This window comes from Taudactylus pleione, unplaced genomic scaffold (assembly GCF_031769625.1).
Source record: "Taudactylus pleione unplaced genomic scaffold, aTauple2 ptg000095l, whole genome shotgun sequence".
Taxonomy (NCBI): Eukaryota; Metazoa; Chordata; class Amphibia; order Anura; family Myobatrachidae; genus Taudactylus; species Taudactylus pleione.
Window position 1 is genome coordinate 14,517,672 of NW_028284497.1, and position 20,057 is coordinate 14,537,728.

A 20,057-nucleotide genomic window follows, 5' to 3' on the forward strand; every position below is an offset into this window, starting at 1 on the left:
GCAGAGAGATACACAGACGGGGAGCAAGGCAGCGTGAGATATGCATAGACAGAATGAGATGGGCAGAAAGAGGCAGATAGCGGGAGTTGGCAGAGCTACAGACGTTGGCGGGGATGCTGGCACAGACGCGGCCCCCTCATAGCTGGCACCTGGTACTTATGGTGCCGTACGCAGTATGCATGAAATTGAGTGCAAAAGAGCGAGCAAGGATATGTAACAGAATATGGCAGAAGAAAAGAAGAGGATTAATGTTAATCGCTCATGCTACCAGTGTGTCTGTCAGTGGTACATATGAGTTGTGTCCATGCATATGTGCAATTGAGTGAGCCAGACAGGTGTTGCCATATTGCATCCTGGCGTTTCTGGCACAATGGCTGAGCCAGGGGGAGACCTGCCCATGTTCAAGAAGAGCGCTGTGAGATATTCAACAATCGCCATCATCAAAACTACAAGGGAAGGATACCAGAGGCCTCCAGAGAATGGTGAGACCGAAATAACTCAAAAAAAGAATATACATTTATCGAAATGACGGCAGTCAGGGAGGGTAAAGCTTGACGTTTTTTGCCTCTGTCCTTGTGTAGCTTGAACGACAGACAGCTCTAACATTGTTTTGAGTTTACTGTAGAGATTCTGATTTACAGAATACACAGACACCATAGCAACATTTTAAGTTTAGTTTTTATATTTTTTTAACCATTTAAACATCACTCTGAGGAAATCCTCAAACTCTTTGCATGCGACAATCCATATTGGGTGAGCAGCTGGTCACTAGACAGGCTGAAAGACACAGGGAGAGTATGAGTTACCTCTTACATTGAGCTGGAAAGATGTGGTCGGTGTGGACCAGATTTAGTGTGTTCATGCTAGTTATCTCTGTTGTTAATACAGTTATGCTGGTAATTTTTTAATGAGATAACGAGCAGGCTCTACCTAAACATTCAGCATGTCCAAGGCCCAATCTGTCACACTGTGTAAGATTATAGTATTTTCCCTCACACCTATAAATCTGATTAGAGGGGTAGACAGTAGACACATAGCAGAAGAAAGAAACACAAAGAGGAAGTAAGATGATGGTAGGTAAATGGGATGTCTGGACAGCATATAAATGCTGTTTAGATCAAACAACCAGAAAAAAATATTAGGCCTGTAGGAAAACAGGGGTCTGTAAATCAGTTGTGAAAACAAACTGTACTCGCGTGCCAGTTGGGTGACGTAGTAGTATTGCAATTTATTGGTGCACCAGCATATTCCACAATATTGTATAATCAAACATTTTAGGCCTGGAAATTTATGTGGAAGATCATCCTTATTTAACCACAACTTTTTAAATACATGCACATAATAAGTGAAACCACAAGAAATATGCATTATTTTCACTTCATGGGGTCAATGTTAAATGGAATCTAAACACCTATCAGTGTAATCCTCATAATTCCCTGAGCCCCTCTCACACAGTATTCAATTATTATTATTATGTGCCATTATGTAGGCCAGGGTCATTGAACACAAGGGGGTACATTTAAAACAGCTGTGTTTTGCTTTTAATAACATTGCCGCTTTACATTTTGGGGTCACACCTGTCGCTTAGTAAATTTACCCCAAGGTTTCCTTTGCCATGTGTAGCAAAAACCTTTTTAAACCATCCCACCATCATGTTATGCATTTGATACTGTTTAGTAGCATGTGTTTGTTTAATATTACTTTGGTGAATTAGCTAGTTCCATATCTAGCTAATAAATGATAATAGGTTTAAAAATGAGAATTGAAATGATATCTGTGCATTATTGTTTGTAAGAAAAGAGGACTTGAGAATTGCACTGAGAAATCTGCATGCAATGTGCTGCTACAAGCATTCACATTTCATGAGCAGGCGGCATGCGCTGTGCATGGTCAGAGAGCCTCAATGTCCCTGTGCTTTATCTGACTTGTTGGTTTGTTACATAGACTAATGTGTGTGGTTTTTGTGTGACATTCATTACATTGTGATAAATCAGGGTATTACCTCTATGATCACAAGTGGGAGTGAATAAAACTACCCTGGTATTAGTGGACTTCAGTGCTGATCTCCAGTTTTATGTCAAACACCATGGCACTGGTTACTGGACTATTTGGATATAAGGGAGTATGGAGTAGTCATGGCTATTAAATATGTTTTATACCACCAGTAGCAAATTAGTGGAACCGGAGTCCACTTTATTACGTTCTCCTTGTGTAAGGATCTGATCAGTCATTTTGTCATCTTTGGAGAATGCAGTGACGTCACCGCAGAACAAATATAATGTACCAGTGAAAAGTACAGAATAAGGGCATGAAGTGGGGGGTAGTGTGTGAATGAAAGTGGTGGAATGGGGAAAATGGCAAAACATAGAGTACAAGACTAAAAATGAAACATAAGAAGTGACAAACATTTTAAATGGAAAAGAGCAGTAGACATAAGGTAGAGGACAGAAAGTGAGTATATACATATAAAGATAAAGGTTACCAAAGGAGAATGAGATGAGGGTAGAGAGTAAGGATTGTAATACATTATATTAGAGGGAGGCATCCTGTGGTTCTCCATCTGTTGTGGAAGTAGACATGGTTGGGGGGAGTCTTATGTTCTTGATGGCAGCAAATCATTGAGTGTTTGTTGGAGTACACTTGGCTGGCAGCATTCTAAATCCATTCTCATTATAAATGATAGTAGAATCTGTTTACAGGTGGGATACGGTGGAGAATGAGGAAGTTGAACTCTGTTATAATAGAGTTTCTAGAAGGGGCACATTAAGTATGTTCCTGTAATTTCAGCTGGAGAACCAAAGGTGGCCTAAACCTAGTGTACAGAACCAAGATATTCCAATGATAAAGATATAAAGAATAACATAATAGACTGTGGTAGGTCACAGAAATGTAGTAATATAAATGAATATGAGAAAGTAACTTAAAATTACAGACAGTCCTTCACAAGTAGTGTTAGTAACCCTAGCTAGGCTTTTCAAATAAAAGAAAAGTCCATATCAAACACACGCCTGTCTATGTACACTTTATGTAGATCCCACGCTGCTCTGAACGATGAAATATATGCAGTGACCCAGCGTTTTTTTCTTTTACCCATAATACAAATAATTGTCCATTTTCAGGTTCCAGTCTTCCCGTCCATTTTTTTCTTTTTTTTTGGTGTGAATATTTTCTTCGTTTTATGTAACTTTGGATTCAAAAGTTTGTCATCTTTTGTGTGTACTATTTTTTTTTTCTTACATGTCCTTGTTTGGTAGTTTAACACCCCAACCCTCCCCCCAAATACCCAAGCTTAAAACATCGAGAGTGAGGTACGGGGAGAGCAATACAGGGGAGCAAGGGAGTGAAAAATGTCCCTCCCCCCATAACCTTCCCCAAAAAGATAAAGCCCTTCCCTTGTCCCCTCCACAAATGGTTAAAGCATCACAACGAGAGTTCTTGGAGTGCACCCCCCAAGTATTACAAAGTTCAAGTCATTGGTGGAGAGGTGCGATAATCCCCATTTGAAATAAAATTCCCAAAATCTCTGTACACACACGTAGTACATGCATGTGTGACAGGAGAGCAGGCATTGCCTCTGTGTTTGGTTCCTTTAGTCTTGGAACTTTTGGTTATATTAAGTTTTTTCTTTCCCTCCCCCTGTTCATTGGTTTATTGTTCATTCATTCCTTCTCCCCCAATCAGGGAGCTTGGATGCAGAGTATAGACAGGGAGAGGTCACTCTTGTTTTGGCACCAGGATCAGGAAATGCAGAAAAGCTTTGGGTTCTCAGTATTTCTATGCAGAGGTTTAAGGGTTTTTCGTTTTCTTTTTGGCCTGTGTTGTGATGTAATTCTTTGTGTATATTTCCCTGCTGGAGAGACACAGATATAAGCTAGAGAAACAGTCATGTGAGTAGGACAGTGTCAATCCAGCAGGTGAAAGGGTGAAGAAGCATTCTTGAGTGAGGGAATGCTTAATTTGTCACAGACAGACACAAATAGGGAGACATGAAGAATGGGAAAAATACACAGTAAAGGAAGGAGACACACACTTTAGGAGGCAAATGAAACAAACACAGCAGGTAAATTAAAAGAGACAGCCCAAAAGCATGTCTGTAGTATGAGACAGCTAGAGTGTCTCTATAAAGCCATGAGCACGGAGGTAGCAGCACTCTTTGGCCTGAGTTGAGGTATTGCAGGGGATGCTCCATCACTGCATGCACTTTGTGCACGGTGCTGCTGTGACCTCAGATGTTGGCTTCGAGCTGCAGGACCCTGCAGTAGTACTTGGCAGGAGAGGCAGTGATAGGTGCAGACCCTCACTCTGAGTGGTGGTGGGTGTGGGGGAGGACCGGTATAACAGCCTGCACGCTGATGAGCTTCTGCTTCCCCCTCTTCATCGTAAGAGGTCTTGCAGCGTTGGCACTGATATCTAATTGCTACATCCACCATTGGTATATCTTCATCATCTAAGTCATCATCTCGCTCCACACTTTCCTCCTCTCCCAGGGTAGATTCCTGCCCACCCCTGCATTCTCCTGCTGCTTTTGTCTGTGAAGGTTCTGGTTTACGGGGTGATGATGTCCCTGGAGCCAGTTTGATGGGCGCTGGGAGCAGCCCTAGAAGCGTGTGGGGAATGACAGGATTAATTGGAAATAGACGCTTCTTTAAACCGTAAAGCTGCTGAAAGTATGGGCCCTGTATCTGGGGGGTGAATAAGGGAGTGGCAGCTGGAGCAAGTGAAAAAGGCATAAAAGGACCCCCCATGAGAGAAGCAGCTTTGAGAGCTGAGGGAGCAGTGGTCTCAGGGGTCAATGTAAGTTGTGAGGAGTCCACAGTGGTATCATTGGTTGTGTGCGAAGAAGATGGGGCAGGTGGAGCTGCACGGGGAAGGAGAGCTGGAGGTACAGAGGAAGTCATCCCGATGAGGCTGGGAGGAGGGCCTGAGATAAGAGAAATACAGGATAAAAAGGTAGTAAGAGGGATAGAGAAAACTGGTGAAGAGAACAATGGTAAAGGAAAAAAGGACAGGAGCTAAGTATAATAGAAAGCCAATGAGAAGTTATTAAACTAAAAGTTTAAGGAAGCAGATAAAAAAATAACAAACCTACAATAATTCTTTCTATTATAACCTTTAAAGACCCCTTTGTTATCATCATAGGTCACTATTAATGTGCTCTCAAATACTACTAATAGAACATATGTCTTTCTATCTCAGTATACACCTTTGTCATCTATCATAGGGGGAGATTTATCAAATCTCTGAGAGAGAGAGAGTACCAACCAATCAGCTTCTAACTGTCATTGTACAGGTTGTGTTTGAAAAATGGCAGAAGCTGATTGGTTGGTACTTTATCTCTCTCCGAGATTTGATAAATATCCCCATGGCAGAGGCATCAGTAGATCTGTCTGGAAGATGCATTCCACAAACTCCCATTAGTGCAAGACATCTCTATGTTCAAATATTTGCACCAATAAAGAGTGACTGCAAAACACACCTATTTATGAAAATCTCATAAGAGACTTGTTTCAGATATTCATCTAATAAAGGTCATTTTCAGCATTTATTTTATTCCTTATGTTAACTAGAAAAAAAATTGTAATTAACTGAGTATCATTACCAGACAGTAATTTCACTCCCGCCTCCATCTTTTATAGACCTGTGCCTAATTAGAACCATTTCTGTACTAATATATGTTCCAGATCCCCAGCACTGACTGAAATGTCAGCTAACACTAGAGACTGCGAAAGTCACACACCTCTCCACATTGCTGCCTGATGGCCTGTCTCAATATCATTTTCTATAAGTTTGTACACAGTATAGTACTGCTGTGTACTATCACAGAACATTAGAATGAGACACAGATAATAATAACACATTAAAAAAAAAAATTTTTTTTTAAAACAACCACAAACTGGATCTGCAAGACTGCAAGGTAAGGGGATCCAAACCAGGACTAGTGCGGTTAACAGTGGAAGGCACTGCAGTCAGCTCTGGCTATATGAACCAGGTAAGTACTAACATCAGTTAAACACAAGTATATAATAGTTTGACAGGAAGGAGTGAAATTACTATTAGGAGAATATACCCTATTAACCAGTTTTTCATGATCCTTTTAGTTATTTCCCAATAAGATTCACATTCCTTTACGCTACTTCAAAGCTTACACATTATTCCACATTTTTCCTCTGATTGCCATGTCTGCCAGATGCCATATCCCAATGTTCTATACATCACAATCAACTTTATTCATCTTTATCCAGCAATATATCTGCCTCTCATACTACCCCTCATTTTCTTTATTCAGTTTACCATTTTATTTGTCTGTGCAAATGTACACACTTACCCTTTATCTACATATGATAAAATGTAGCTTTTTGTTTTAATTCAGGGAAGATACACATTCTAACCACTGATGTCACAGTACGAGCCTGATGCAGGGATGGTTGGTAATGGAATCGCAGCCACTCTCGCAATAGCGGTTGCAGGAATATGCAAATACTAATCTCAGCCTTCCCTTTTGTGCTCCACTGTGTGATGGAGATGCCCACTTTCAGGCTGCCTGGTCTGTGCATTTGCGATGGTGATTGTAAACACAGCAACATTGGTGCAACATCGGTCGCACCATCAACATTTGCGGTAGCCTAGGGTCTATTCTAACTACTCTCCTCAAATCCAACTACACATGGTCTCTGTGGCATTGTATCTGCGATTGGGAACGCAGCAGCGTTGCCAGACACGCCGTGACACTCCCATGAAACTGCCCCTTTTGGAATCACTTTAGGTCACCTCCAAGTTTCCACCCTGATACGCCCAGGATTCACAAACCCCTTCTCAAATGTTAGCGATTCTGTATGCAATTGCAACTTGTATTGCACACATTGGTTCGCACATGTGCAGTAAAGGTTTTCTAGACTTTTTGCAAATGCGCATTAGCAAAACCGCTCAACTGCGTAATTATTGGCACTGCGTCCATCTCTGAATCAGGCACTAAATTTACTTTTGTATGCAAAAAATCCTAGAAAAGCTGCAAAGTTTACCATATTTTCCTCAAAATGTAGACTCTCTCTATTGTACAATTTGCAAGAATATTAGAATATCTTAGCTTTAAGTTTTTATTATACAGTTATAAAGTAGTAATGGAACGTCCACCCTACTTCTTGCTTCCTACTGACTCGGTAGCCACGCTAAAATTAGCCCTGGTGGCTATTCAATTGTCCCCGATAGCCAGCACAATTCAGGATTTTTTTCACCTGCCCGGAGGCTGGCAAAACAAATTTCCTGATGAGTGCTGTGTCTTGCAGCCGTGATCACAAAAACACATGGATCCGGCAACTTATCCCGGATCCTATGTGATTTTGTCGGCAAACGGGAAATTCTTTGTGATGTAAAAATGTGGGGGGGGGTAATTGAATTATCCGAATAAAAACAATTGCTGTAAAGTTCCATTTTTACAGCAGGAAAAATGATTGTGTGCTTTGAATACCCCCCTTAATCTAGTTTTGGTTATGTGTTATTGCAACATGTTTACATATGGAGCCACTGGCCCTTATTTTTTGTTTTTATGAGGGGAAGCGTCTGTCTAATGGATATTTCTAAGTAAAAAAGCTATCATTTGACTTATGTTAATTAGGTTTATATGACATGTATACACTTTTGAAATCCCTTCTTTTCATCTGGTCATCTTCTTGTTCCTGTTGTTTGATCTGCATTTTGGTGCTATACTCCAGTATGCCAGCCAATTCCTACCTTTTTATGACTATAAATGGAGCACATTTTAGGACACCCAGAAGAATGAAATTGGGTTAAGCAGTGACTCACTTTGCTGATTCATGGGGACTGGTATTTGTATAAGATGAATGCCTATACCTCCTTTTTATTTGTGTAGAATGAGTAATGACACAATAATACAGTGTTCTCTTGCTTTAGTGATGCTTGCATGTTTTTTTCTCCCTATTTCTTATATAGGGAAACAGGATGCTAATATAACTATCATCTTTAGTAATGCTGTGTTTTTAGAGATGGTGATTTGTATTTATTGCTTGTGTTTATTGAATTGTTTAAATACAAGCCTCTATGTTGTGTAGTTTGCACCAGCCCTTCAGTACAAGACCTTTTCCAGATTAGCCAGTAGTGCTAGAATTGTCCTTTCTTTGTTTAAAAAACAAACTTCCTCGCAGTATGAGTGGAGACTTTGTTACTCTCTCTGCATTGGGATGAGGCTTAAAGGAAAGTCTCAATATGACTGTGTTGACAGTAATTTTAATGTAGTGATCCTTATAAAGCTGAAGAGGGCACTGGAGAGGTGCAATTATTTACTTACACAGTGCCAGCATATTTCATTGCGATTTACAATTGGGACGGATGGGGCCTAGCTAGCAGTGACAAGTGTTCTGGCCAAACAAATCTGGAAGAGCCCACCAAGAAGAATGGAGGCTCTACACACCATTATGAATTGCTACTGAATGAACCTGTAAGGCTGATTGTAGACCAGTCACTGTTGCAAGAGTTTAAGGTTATGTCACCATGATATACAGAAACTGCCAAAAGAGGTTTTGGTATCATCCGTTGACGACATAATGGAGAAGGCGGCTTGGATATTGTCACTCTAAGTATAGAAGTGTCACAACACTCACCTTTGCTAATGCCTCAAATGTATGGCCTCCTGACAGCCTTTATTACACGTGAGTTAGCAGGGTCATTATGGACTTCACTGAACTTCTTTAGCTGCCAATGCTCAAAATTCTGCTTACACTTGGAGTCGTGGTTTACAAAAGTTGTTATTGTTACCGGCTAATTTTTGGAAACTTGGGAAGAGCCCAATCAATGTTCTTGGTAGATCATAAAAACAGTGTCATCCCAGGAGGTTGGTTAACTCTGGCCAGGAGTGTTAGTAGTCAATCAGAGGGCCTCATTTATCAGCGAGTTTTATCACTCACAAAATAAACGCAAGGGGGTTATGGGCATAAAAATACTTTTTATATCAGCATCTGTGAATGAGACCATCTGATTACTCCCCCACTTAGCCAGAAACCATTCCTGATTTGCTGTAAGGAGGTGTCAGTTAGTTCTGATTGCTGTTTGTTAACAGGATTATCAATACCTCAACATGGTGTCTAGGTACTACTTGCACTTAATTATCCCTTAGCAACAGACAGAGAGTGGGTGGGCCGGAGAGGGACAGAGTGGAAGTTGGAGCGGGACAGAGCTGCATGCAGACACTGAGATGACCCGGGTCCCTTTACTAGTAATAATATAATCACATAAAAACTATGACTCAGTATAACATTATATATATATATATATATATATATATATATATATATATATATATATATATGGTAATTGATTGCAGCACTGTTGAGTGATGTCACATTTTATTGGCTAAGATTGTCCACAAGTGCTACAATATATGACTGCAGTGACAGATTATGGTTCTACTGAAACAGATTATTATCGGGCATGGTGGAAAATAAGATCAGATGTCTGATTCTAACTGGCTGCTGTTAAACTGGAAGTGATATGGTTATTCAGATCTTATCAATGGCCAGATTAAAAGAGGATTCTGTTTCTTGGTTCTCAAGGATGGCAGGTATACGGCCCCCATTGGGGACAGCTATATAGTATGATGAAGCCTCGAGCCTTTTGAAAAAACATTTTAAACAAAAATGTCTCCAAGCACAAATTTCAGATTATTACAGATACATATTTAAATTAGAGCAGGTGATATTTTTACTAATCTCTAATGGTTCATAGTACAGGTAACTTTGTTCGTTGGACAGGAACCAACTCACTTCTGGTACTACAGCTATATAAAGGAGAGATAACTAAGAGTGATCTTTCTGTGTGTTTATTTTCTTTCTTTGCATAAACAGCGATATTGTTATTTGGTCTTGCTACTACAAGCAAGTTAATGTATGTATAAAAAGCTCTAAGTTGGGATACATTTAATAGCATGGTATGGCAATTGTAAAGTTAATATGTGATGTTTGGAGAAGGTTTGGCATGATACATTGTGTTATGTTTTAACAGCATATGTGACTGAAGATCTATAATAGAATATATAGTTTACAATTATATATGTGTAATATGTTTATATATTATACTACAGTAGAATGCTGATTATCCTAATTGGATAATCAGTTTGTTCGTAATTGAACATGCATTAAACTATGTTGTTGGGGTTTTTTTTTTGTCATTTTACAATACCATTTGGTTTGTATAGGATCATATACTCAAACAAATACTTTTGGCTCCCCTAGACAGTGTTCGGATAATTGGTGTTTCAGATCATTGGCTTCTGGGTAATGTGTGTTCTACTTTTTCTCTCTTCATCAGTTGGTAAAAGGGTTTCGTGAATTATTAATACCGTAACTATTCCAACATGGAGGAAAAAGTGCACAAATGGCAGGTCAAGTTTTTATATTTGCTAAGTGTCCTTTTTGCCACCTTAGTGTATCTATAGCACATAAAAACGGGGGTATATATGGGGGAACAAATATATCTTCTTAAATAATGACTAATCTAAAAAAAAACTGTACCTCAACTGCACTCATGCTTGAAAGTAGAGGTAAGGGACTAACTTCATTATACCCAGTTCAGCATTGTGCTAATTAACAAGTATAAGTCTAACTGTAATGCCAGAGCGGACCTGTCTGATAGCAACCATTGTGGGGTAGTCTGAAGGAAAGCAACATTATTCCTCAATCTAAAGCTGGGTACACACTTAGTGATATTTTGAACGATTAGCCCGATTCCGATAAATCATCAATTGTGTACCCACTGTGTTGGGCTGTGCGCGCTCCCGTGGGGTCGTCAGCCGCATTGTCAGGTCGACCTTTCATGCAGCTCAAACTGACGATGCGGCTGACGACCCCATGCAGTGGAATGCAGCAGAGGCCGACATATAGGGTGGTCGGGCTCTGGATCGTCTAATGTGTACCAGCCGCCCAATATGTCGGCCTGTCGGATGGCTGGGTACACACATCGCTTAGTCTGTACCCAGCTTTACACTTAAGAAAATTTAGTAGAACATGTGAAAAGCAGCCTAGTTTATTTTGCTCAAAACTTCTGATGCTAAATATCATTATCTGTATCCGAAAACGGTTGTTGACTCCCTTAGGGTGTGTTCCTGCATTCCTAGGGTCAATCCTGTTATGACATTAGTGCCATGATTTGAAACTTAGAGGTAAATTTATTAAAGGTCTATTTTAATCTATTTAAAATCAATCTAAATCAGTCAACATCGATATTGTGTTTCAGGGGCTAAATCACACATTTACTAACACTTAAAAATCAATATAAAAAATTGTCTGTTAGTAAATGTGTGATTTAGCCCCTGATACACAACATGCAGGATCGGCATAAATAACACTACTGCAAAATTTAAATCTGTCTCTACAGGTACCTATTACAGATCAATAAATCTTTAATAAATATAAAACCCAATTACTGCAGTGCCAGTAACATTATAATTTGTGGCTTAACTCTTGCTGGTGACAAATCTGATAACATTTATCTAAACTGGAATACAGGAGGAAAGTGTAATATTGCCCATAGCCACTAATCACATTTATGGTGCATACACACGGTCAGATTTTTCCTTCAGATATGAACGATAACGATTTAAAAATCGTTCAGTCGTTCATATCTGAAGGAAAATCTGACATATCTGACATGCCTGAACGATGGACGATTTACAATGCGCGTTCCCGTTTGTCAGATAACAATATCTGACATCTGATGTGTTTGCAGTCAGACTTGGACGATTCCATTCATTTTAATGCAGTCAAAAATCGTTCAAATCTTTGGTAAAATCGTTCAATCGTTCATCTGACAAGTCTGACAAATCTGACCGTGTGTATGCTCCATTAGCTGTCGTTCTATTGCAGATTAGACATTTAAAGCAATCATCTGATTGGTTGTTGAAGATAATACTACAGTTTTTCATGCCCTAGTTTTCATAACTGTCTCCCATTGTGGATTTCATTTTGTTTGCAGTGTTGCTTGAGTAACAATGTTTAAAATACTTTATTTATTTGCCTTCTGCCTACAACTTTCACTATTCATCTTATATTTCCATTTAAGTCCATTATCTCAATGTTCTGGGCCTGATTCAGATTTGCACGCATGTCTGCTTTGCAGTCAGATCTCGCAATTTTTAACAACTGCGAATATGTCAGTCTGCACACATAACTTTGAACAACTACAGTCAATTCAGCCTTGTTCGAATCTCAGCCGCAACTCAACTATGTGGGTGTAACTGAGCGGCAATGGGGTGTTCGCATGTAGGATAAGTGTCCAGAGGGCTTGTCATGGGCAGACATTCAGAGGTGAACGTACACAGAGATCCGGTTGCTTTCAGATGGATATCTTGCACCGAGTAAAGGGGCTGATGCAAATGCGCATTGATAGGGATTGCGGCTACTTTCACAAACGTATGGATAAGGCTGTGTGCCTGTGTATAGGTGTAGTCATCTTACAGGCTGCAATATGCATTTTTCCTTTCCTGAGCACGCAATGTAGCCGAATTGTGTGCGATTCTGAATTCGGCCTTATATGTGTATACTCTACATTGCCAAATTTTTTGCATCCATTTCTGTTTTGGCAAAGTTACTGAATTGTCATGTTATATTCAAATCTATATCTCTTATCATAACCCAAACCAATATATAGCCCAACACCTAATATATTCAAGCGTTCAACACATTATACCCATCTAACTTTCTTCAAGATAAACCCTGCAGTTCTTGGTTTAAGTTTCCTCCACCCAAACTGTTTACCTGTGTTGAATGTTGCCAATCCACCGATTGGTGCAGCAATGCCCTGCCCAGGCATCAGCAATGGTGTGAGCCTCTGGATTTGAGGTGTCACTGTTGTAGGATTCTGGAAGCTGAGTATCTGCGAAGTTGGCTTGCTTTCAGTAACAGGAGGTGCTCCTCCACTGGGATGTGTGTCCCGGTAACGACTTTCCTCTTTAAGCTGCTGTTGAATTGACACTCGTAGCCTTGCAATATGCTGTCGGGAGAATATGTGGGCCCGGCATGGAATAGTAGGCCCATATTTTATGTTGCAGTGGGTACACTCTGTAGGTTGAGGCCCCTCATTGGTATTAGCTGTACCAGCCAGTCCTTGGAGTCTGGCCTTCTTTTCTTTAGCTCGGGCATTCTGGAACCAAACTTGGACAACCCTCTTCTGCAGCCCAATATCTCCACCAAGGCAGTCACACTCTTGCATGCTTGGAGTACGATATTCTGAATAACAGGCTTTTAGTATTCGTAACTGCAGACTACTCATTTGGGTTCTGTAACGTCTAGCTCCTGAGGACCCCATCATTCCTTCGGAATTAAAGACTCCTTTACCTGGACTAGAAGGGCCAGGATCTGAGCTTGATGAATCACTCATGTCTCCACCTTGTGGGCTGTGCATAAGGGATTCCATGGGTTTAGGGAGTCCTCTCTCTTCTGCTATTTTGCTGACCCCCACTTGGTTCTCAGTTGTGTCGGTCTCTGTATTTTGCTGTTCTGAGGTTGCAACTTTAGAAGTATCAGGAATTGATTGAGCTGGTGTTTTGTCAGGCTCAGCACTCTGTCCTACTGTTGCCTGAGTGGAAATATGGGGGCTGGGAGAGGAATGAAATTTAGACTCTGGGGGAGAGGACAATAAAATGGGTGGGGCTGTAGGTTTGGCTGTGAAAGAAGCCAACAGCAAGCCTGGTGAAGCCTGTGAAGTGCTTACAAGACTGGAAAGGACTTGGGCATGATTAACAAGTCCTGAAAAGGATTGACTTGGAGTTACTAAACTAGATAAAGCTTGAGGTGGATTGACGAGGGCAGTCAAAGGTTGAGAAGAATTGATTAGATTAGGGATCGCTTGGGAAGGATTAACTAAGCTAGGTAAAACCTGTGCAGCACTAAGTATGCTGGAGAGAGCCTGGGTTGGACTGACCAGAGACTGGGTAACTGGTGGTGGTGTTGTCAGACTGGAAGAAGCCTGAGATTTTGACAGTACTAAAGAAGATGTGGTTTGTTGTGCAGATGATGAGCCTGATTTAGCTATTAATTGGGGCACCACCTGGCTTGGAGGAACATTATAATAGTAACATGTACTTTCTCTTTTTGGCCCTTCATTTGTAGGCTCATCCTGCTGCCGGGGAGCTGAAACATTAGCAGGAGTTACTCCTCTGTATTGACCTTTTCGTTCACGGGCCCTTGTGTTCTGAAACCAAACTTGAACCACTCTTTTCTTCAAACCAACTTCAAGAGATATGCGCTCTAGAGTGCTTCGTGTTGGGTTGGAATCCTGCAGGTACCATCTATGTAAAATATCTAATTGTTCAGGTAATATAGTGGTTCTCAAACGCTTGTCCCTGGGAGGTTCATCTCCACCTTCACTTCCTGTGGGAGAGAGGCTCTCTTCCTCATGCTTTCTTTTCCGCTGACAGCCTACATCCCCAGTCCCCACAGGGATAAGTAAAGAAAGGTCCAATAATGGGGCTGAGATATGACTACTGCTTGTCAATGACTTGTTTTGGTTCTGGTCGACTGAGCTAGTAAGTATAGAAGATTCATTTTGGTCTGTAGGTTGATCATTTTGCTCTGGATGTTGAATGTTTCTCTCATTTATTTTTGGGGAATCCGTATTTCCTTTTGTGACTGGATTTATGGGCTCTTGTTCAGCCACAATTTCAACTTGTTCTTTCTCTTGTTTTTCCTGGGTATTTGTTAATTGGAGTTCTGAGCCACTGATATGCTCTGACAGTGGCTCTTCTATTTGTACAGTTTTACTTGACTCCTCTTCTATCTCATCCACTTCAGTTGCTTCATCAATGTTATCACTATAACAAATTTTCAGATGACGAATCAATTGAAATATACAAGGAGGGGTGACACCACATTTCCGGCATGGTGGTACTTTACTGTTGGCAGCTGGGCGTTCAGCTGGTTGACTAGGATACACAGGAGGTGAAGGAGTTGTTCCAGTTTCTGCAGCATGCTTCCGTACTTTCTGACGAGCATTTTGAAACCAGACCACTACTACCCGTCCAGAAAGACTTAACAAGTCTGACAGATGCTCTACCTCACTATCTCTAGGGTAGGCACTGAATTCAAAGAAACTGTTTAGTGCTTGGGTCTGGAAGTCAGAGAATTTTGTGCGCGAGAAGCGGCGATGACCCAAGCGATCAGCCCGCAATGCCTCCTCTGTTTCTTCTTCTTGAGCCTCTTGGACACCTTTCTCTCTTTGCTTGTACCAATTCCTGATTGTTGCTGGGGACAGGCCAGTCTTATCAGCTGCCCATAGAATTTGGTCTTCCAGCAGAGACCCTGGAAAATCAAACAAGCTGTGCAGGAAATGTAGCTGTTCCACAGTGATGGCATGCTCAGCTTCTTGTTGTTCCACCTCTTTAGAACAGCGAGTGAGTTGAGAAGTCACAGAGAAGTCCAGTGGAGCAACAGAAGAATCTGCTGTTTCAGATATAACTCCAGCAGGGTTGTGACTATCATAGCTGCGACGATAATTGGCAGCATATCGGCTCAAGGCCTCAAACGGGAGCAAACGTTGGTGCATATGCTCCTCATGTGTTTTTAGGATCAGTCTGTTAGAGAAAAGTTTTCCACAAGTACCACATTGAAGTTTCTCTGTGGAAGAAGGTGTAGGTGAAGTTTCAGGTGGAGGAGCAGGAGGCCGTGGCTGAAGCTGAGCTTGGGAAGCAATTGGCTGTCTTCCTTCATTATACTGTGTGACCAACTCAAAACCAAAATTTTCTAGCAAAGCTCGTGCTGCAGATCCTGTGGGATCTCCTGAAACCTTGGTTGAAGAGTCTGGATTCTGTGAAGCAGTGGTGTCTCCAGTGGCAGCATCACGCTCATCTGGGATTCTCTCATCCTTCTCACTTGCTGGTCTTGGCGTTGCACTGGGTTGATCACCCTCGTCTTTGATAGGTGGAGGCTGTTGGGCACCACCAAATGACAACAGAGGAGCTGAACCCCCATCTCCACTGACTTTAAGCTCTTGCAGATAAAACGGAAGTAAAAGTTGCTGATGTTGACGCTGTAGCTTCAAAAGGGCTTCTGGGATTAGGGGAAAAGAGGGAAGCAGCGATGGTGCAAAAAGTGGAGAAGGCTGAACAAGTGAGGGTGGCCTAGACAAATCCATGGACAGTTGCATTGGAGAAGGAGCAACACTACTAGGCATTATAGGAACTCCCATGCAGGGTCCAAGTTGCTGCTGTCTCTTTTTCGGGGCATCAACTCCTTGAACCTCTGCTGCTTCTCCTCTACCATCATTAGTAGTTTCAGTCTTAATTCCAAGGTCTCTTTGAGGTTTATCAGAGGGGATCTTTGCAGAATCTGGTTTTGAGCCCCTGGAGCGAGTCTGATGGAGTACAGAACGCATGTGGATTTCTAGTGTGGAGCTTTGGTTATAGGATACATGGCATACAGTGCACTTGTATGGTTTGTCCTGTCCTGTCTGTACACCATGTCCTGTGGGTCCTACTCCAGATTCCTGACGAGTAGAAAGGGATGGGTCAAGAGAGGCTTTACGCACTTTGTGTAAATGTGATACTGAATTATAATGTACTAGTAGGATGTTTTTCTGAGTAAAGGATTCCTTGCACACGACACATTTGTGAGGTCTAGCAGGATCCATAAACTTGTCCATAGCAAAGTTGGCTGTTTTTCGATATGTAGATTGTTGAGGATGAGCAGGCGTGCTTTCCTGAGATTCCTTTCTTTCCTCCTGCTCTATGGTATCAACGTCACGGACACGGGCCTCACATGCCTGCTGGATATCAGAAGGACTAAGTTCAGGATGATCCTTCTCCAAGTGTATTCTTAGGTCATGAGACGTTTCAGAAGTCAGTGGACACAATGGACATGCAGTTTCATCTTGGGCCTTTTCAATATCAGCTATAGAATCAACAGCTTCAAAGGGACTTGTGGAAATGTCACCAGGAGATCCTGGAGGGGACGTATCTGTAACTTCACCTGTGAAACATAATGATCATAAAATATGAGGCTGAAGAACTAATATCTACAATTAAGAATAGCATAGTGTCATCATTACTGCATACAACATGGATAGTGAAAAATAAAATAATAAAATAATCCCCCCCTCAAAAAAATAAATAAAATCAGCACATCCAAAGTTGAATACTCACAGGAAAGCTGGTTCTCTGTAACAGATTGATCTGGTTCCTCTATCACTCTCACAGGTAAAATCCTGGTCCTGAAACTAATATTCACTTTCTGTGCCTGGAACACATATATAAATAATAGCATATATCAATATAGCTGTAAACTAATTAATACATATAGACAGAGATGGAATGCATTTATAATGTGTGGGCTATTTGGATGGGAGAAACTTTATATGCTGAGGATCTGAGTACAGCTAATTGGCTTTTTTTTAGCAGCTGCAGTACAGTAATCATGATATTCTGATTGTCTGGAACCATTAATATCCTACACAACAAAATATGTAAACTTATAACCTGAAACATTTGGTGGAGGAAACTAATATTTCCCTCCCATATTACCAGCCTGCTAGCTTTTTGGTTATAAGCAGGGGTGCAAATGCTGATTACGCATGTCAAACACAATAGCTTTTGACCTGTGGTTCTAAACAGAGCTTTCTCTTCCAGTCAGGGAATAAATGAAGAATACTCCTTTGACCCCCAGTGCATTCACTGGCAGTGAAACAAGAAAATTGAGCAAGCCGTGTCAAAAACATAAAACCACAATGCAAGCAGTTCTGCAAGTGCAAATACCACTGGCCAACCAATATTATTGGTCTTTACAACCAATAATATCCATTCTCATACACGTTGCATGCTTTCTCATAACATAAAAAAAAGTTGCATGCTTTCTCATAACATCAAAAAAAATAATTGCCCGTAGAAGCATGTATTTTGACACCAATGTGTAAGAGGTCAAAAGGTGAGGAAATACAACTAGCCTCCATACATTCCATTTCATTGTGTGCGGTTTCAGATAAATACTCACCACCTGCAACAGTTTCTCCACACATTCAGAGACCACATTGTGCCCATGTCCCAGGTGTCCCCTCAGGTTTACAGCTCCTGTCAGCTGCTCCTGGCACAATGGGCAACGAAAAGTAGGCTGAAGGGCATGCTGGGACACAGCATGGCTGTGCACCTGTTCTTCAGAGGGACTGACATAAGCACAGAAGGGACAGCAAAAAACCTGTAGAGGTAAGAGAGAGGGAGTGGCCATTAGCTAATGAATGTATGTATAGATATCAATTCACATAGAAGAACAATACAAAATGGCAAACAGACAGAAATGGAAGGCCAACTACAAAATGTGACATAGATAACACTCAAGAGATGCAATATGAGGAGAAATGATGAAAGTAATCAGGGAAGGGAGATTATTTACCTTAGAATACAAAATCCTATGGGAACATTGTTGATGCAGCTACAATAGGTTTGGTGATTCCTTTTGGTTTTAAGTAAACATACTTATGTGCTTTTTATGACACATGTAACTGTTAAATGAGGATGATGTATATAACTGTGAAATGAACAGACAGGTGAAGGCTAGAGTGTAGTGGATTTTAGTGAGATTAAAGTTTGCTGTTTGTAGTTGTTAGTCATGTGTTTATCTGCAGGTATGTGACTAGTCCTACATATGTGTATAATTTTCTGATCATTTCTATATAGATTCTGGGGAATATTTATGAATTTATATTTCTGAAAACTGGTACAGAGAAAAAAAAATATATCGCAACACAAATCAACCAGGCTTGTATCTGTTCTAAATGCAAAAATCTGATTGGTTGGGTGGTAGGGTAGATTTTGCACAGGATACCCTAATATGTCAGAGTGGCATGTATGAGGTATACGTTATCTATGACCAACTAGTTATAATGGTAAGTAATGCGATAATTGTCAAAATGGAGGAGTTGGTGGTGTTCCCTATAGTCAGAGATAAACTACCACAACGGGAAAGAAAAGAAAGCTTTTTGCTAGGGGCACTCTTATGGAGCGTACACACGGTCAGATTTGTCAGACTTGTCAGATTTGTCAGATGAACGATTGAATGATTGAACGATTTGAACGATTTTACCAAAGTTTTGAACGATTTGAACGATTGAACGATTTTTGACTACATTAAAATGAATGGAATCGTCCAAGTCTGACTGCAAACCCATCAGATGTCAGATATCGTTATCTGACAGACGGGAACGCGCATCGTTGATCGTCCATCGTTCAGGCATGTCAGATATGAACGATTTTCCTTCAGATATGAACGACTGAACGATTTTTAAATCGTTATCGTTCATATCTGAAGGAAAAATCTGATCGTGTGTATGCACCATTATTTGTGGAAAGAAATATTATTGCTAGATAAAACTTCATTTATATTATTTTATACCATCAATAATAATAGAAGTGTTTCTATAAGTAAAGGTTGTTTAAAAATCAAATTAATTTGTAACCACTTGTCTTTTTTTCTCGAGAATTAATATGTAAATATTAGACAAAAAAATATGAGGCTGTGCATACAGAAATTTTATATAAACAATAATAATAATAAAACGGAAAAATTGGGGCTGAAACAGAGGTAGGCGCAATTTATATTCTGTCGCAAATGATCGATGTTTAGTGGACTGCGCATTAAACGGTCGCAGTGTGAAGTAACTTGTAGTTTGATTAACAAACTGCAGGTGTTTGGGGTGGAGACGGGGAGTGGGAAGGAGTATCGCTGCAGTTTTGGGGGCGTGCCAGTGACGGTCTTCGGAGGCAAATACACTGGCCCTGGCAGCTTAGTTGAGGTGGACATTCTGAACAACCTTAAGGTTGCTCAGATGTTCAATACTGAGCACAATGGTCGCAATGTTTCTCTGATGCTGCGTCTTCGGACGCATGCAGTGGATCTAAGAAGCTGGAGGGCGTCTCATTACATAAGATGCCACCTGCAGCGTTGGCATAACTTCTCAGCTCCACTCTAGATGCTGCTCTGACTCTACCTCCTTTCTCAAATATTGTTAAGGCAAATATATTTAATCTATTGTAAATTATGGTCCAGAATATAAGTATTACACATTTACAG

The 20,057-nt window shown here is 40.8% G+C and overlaps 1 protein-coding gene across 1 annotated transcript in view; it reads right to left on the bottom strand.

Moving 5' to 3' along the window:
• Positions 1 to 3,761: 3,761 nt before the first annotated feature.
• Positions 3,762 to 20,057, bottom strand: part of ZFHX2 (zinc finger homeobox 2) — a 47,736-nt gene continuing 31,440 nt past the window's right edge. Inside the window, exons 6-9 of the mRNA XM_088469992.1 lie at positions 17,985 to 18,185; positions 17,141 to 17,234; positions 12,762 to 16,967; positions 3,762 to 4,921 (exon numbers count right to left, since the gene is read on the bottom strand). Coding sequence (XP_088326118.1) covers positions 4,119 to 4,921; positions 12,762 to 16,967; positions 17,141 to 17,234; positions 17,985 to 18,185 — 5,304 coding nt within the window. The 3' untranslated portion in view covers positions 3,762 to 4,118. The remainder of the gene's footprint in view (positions 4,922 to 12,761; positions 16,968 to 17,140; positions 17,235 to 17,984; positions 18,186 to 20,057) is intronic.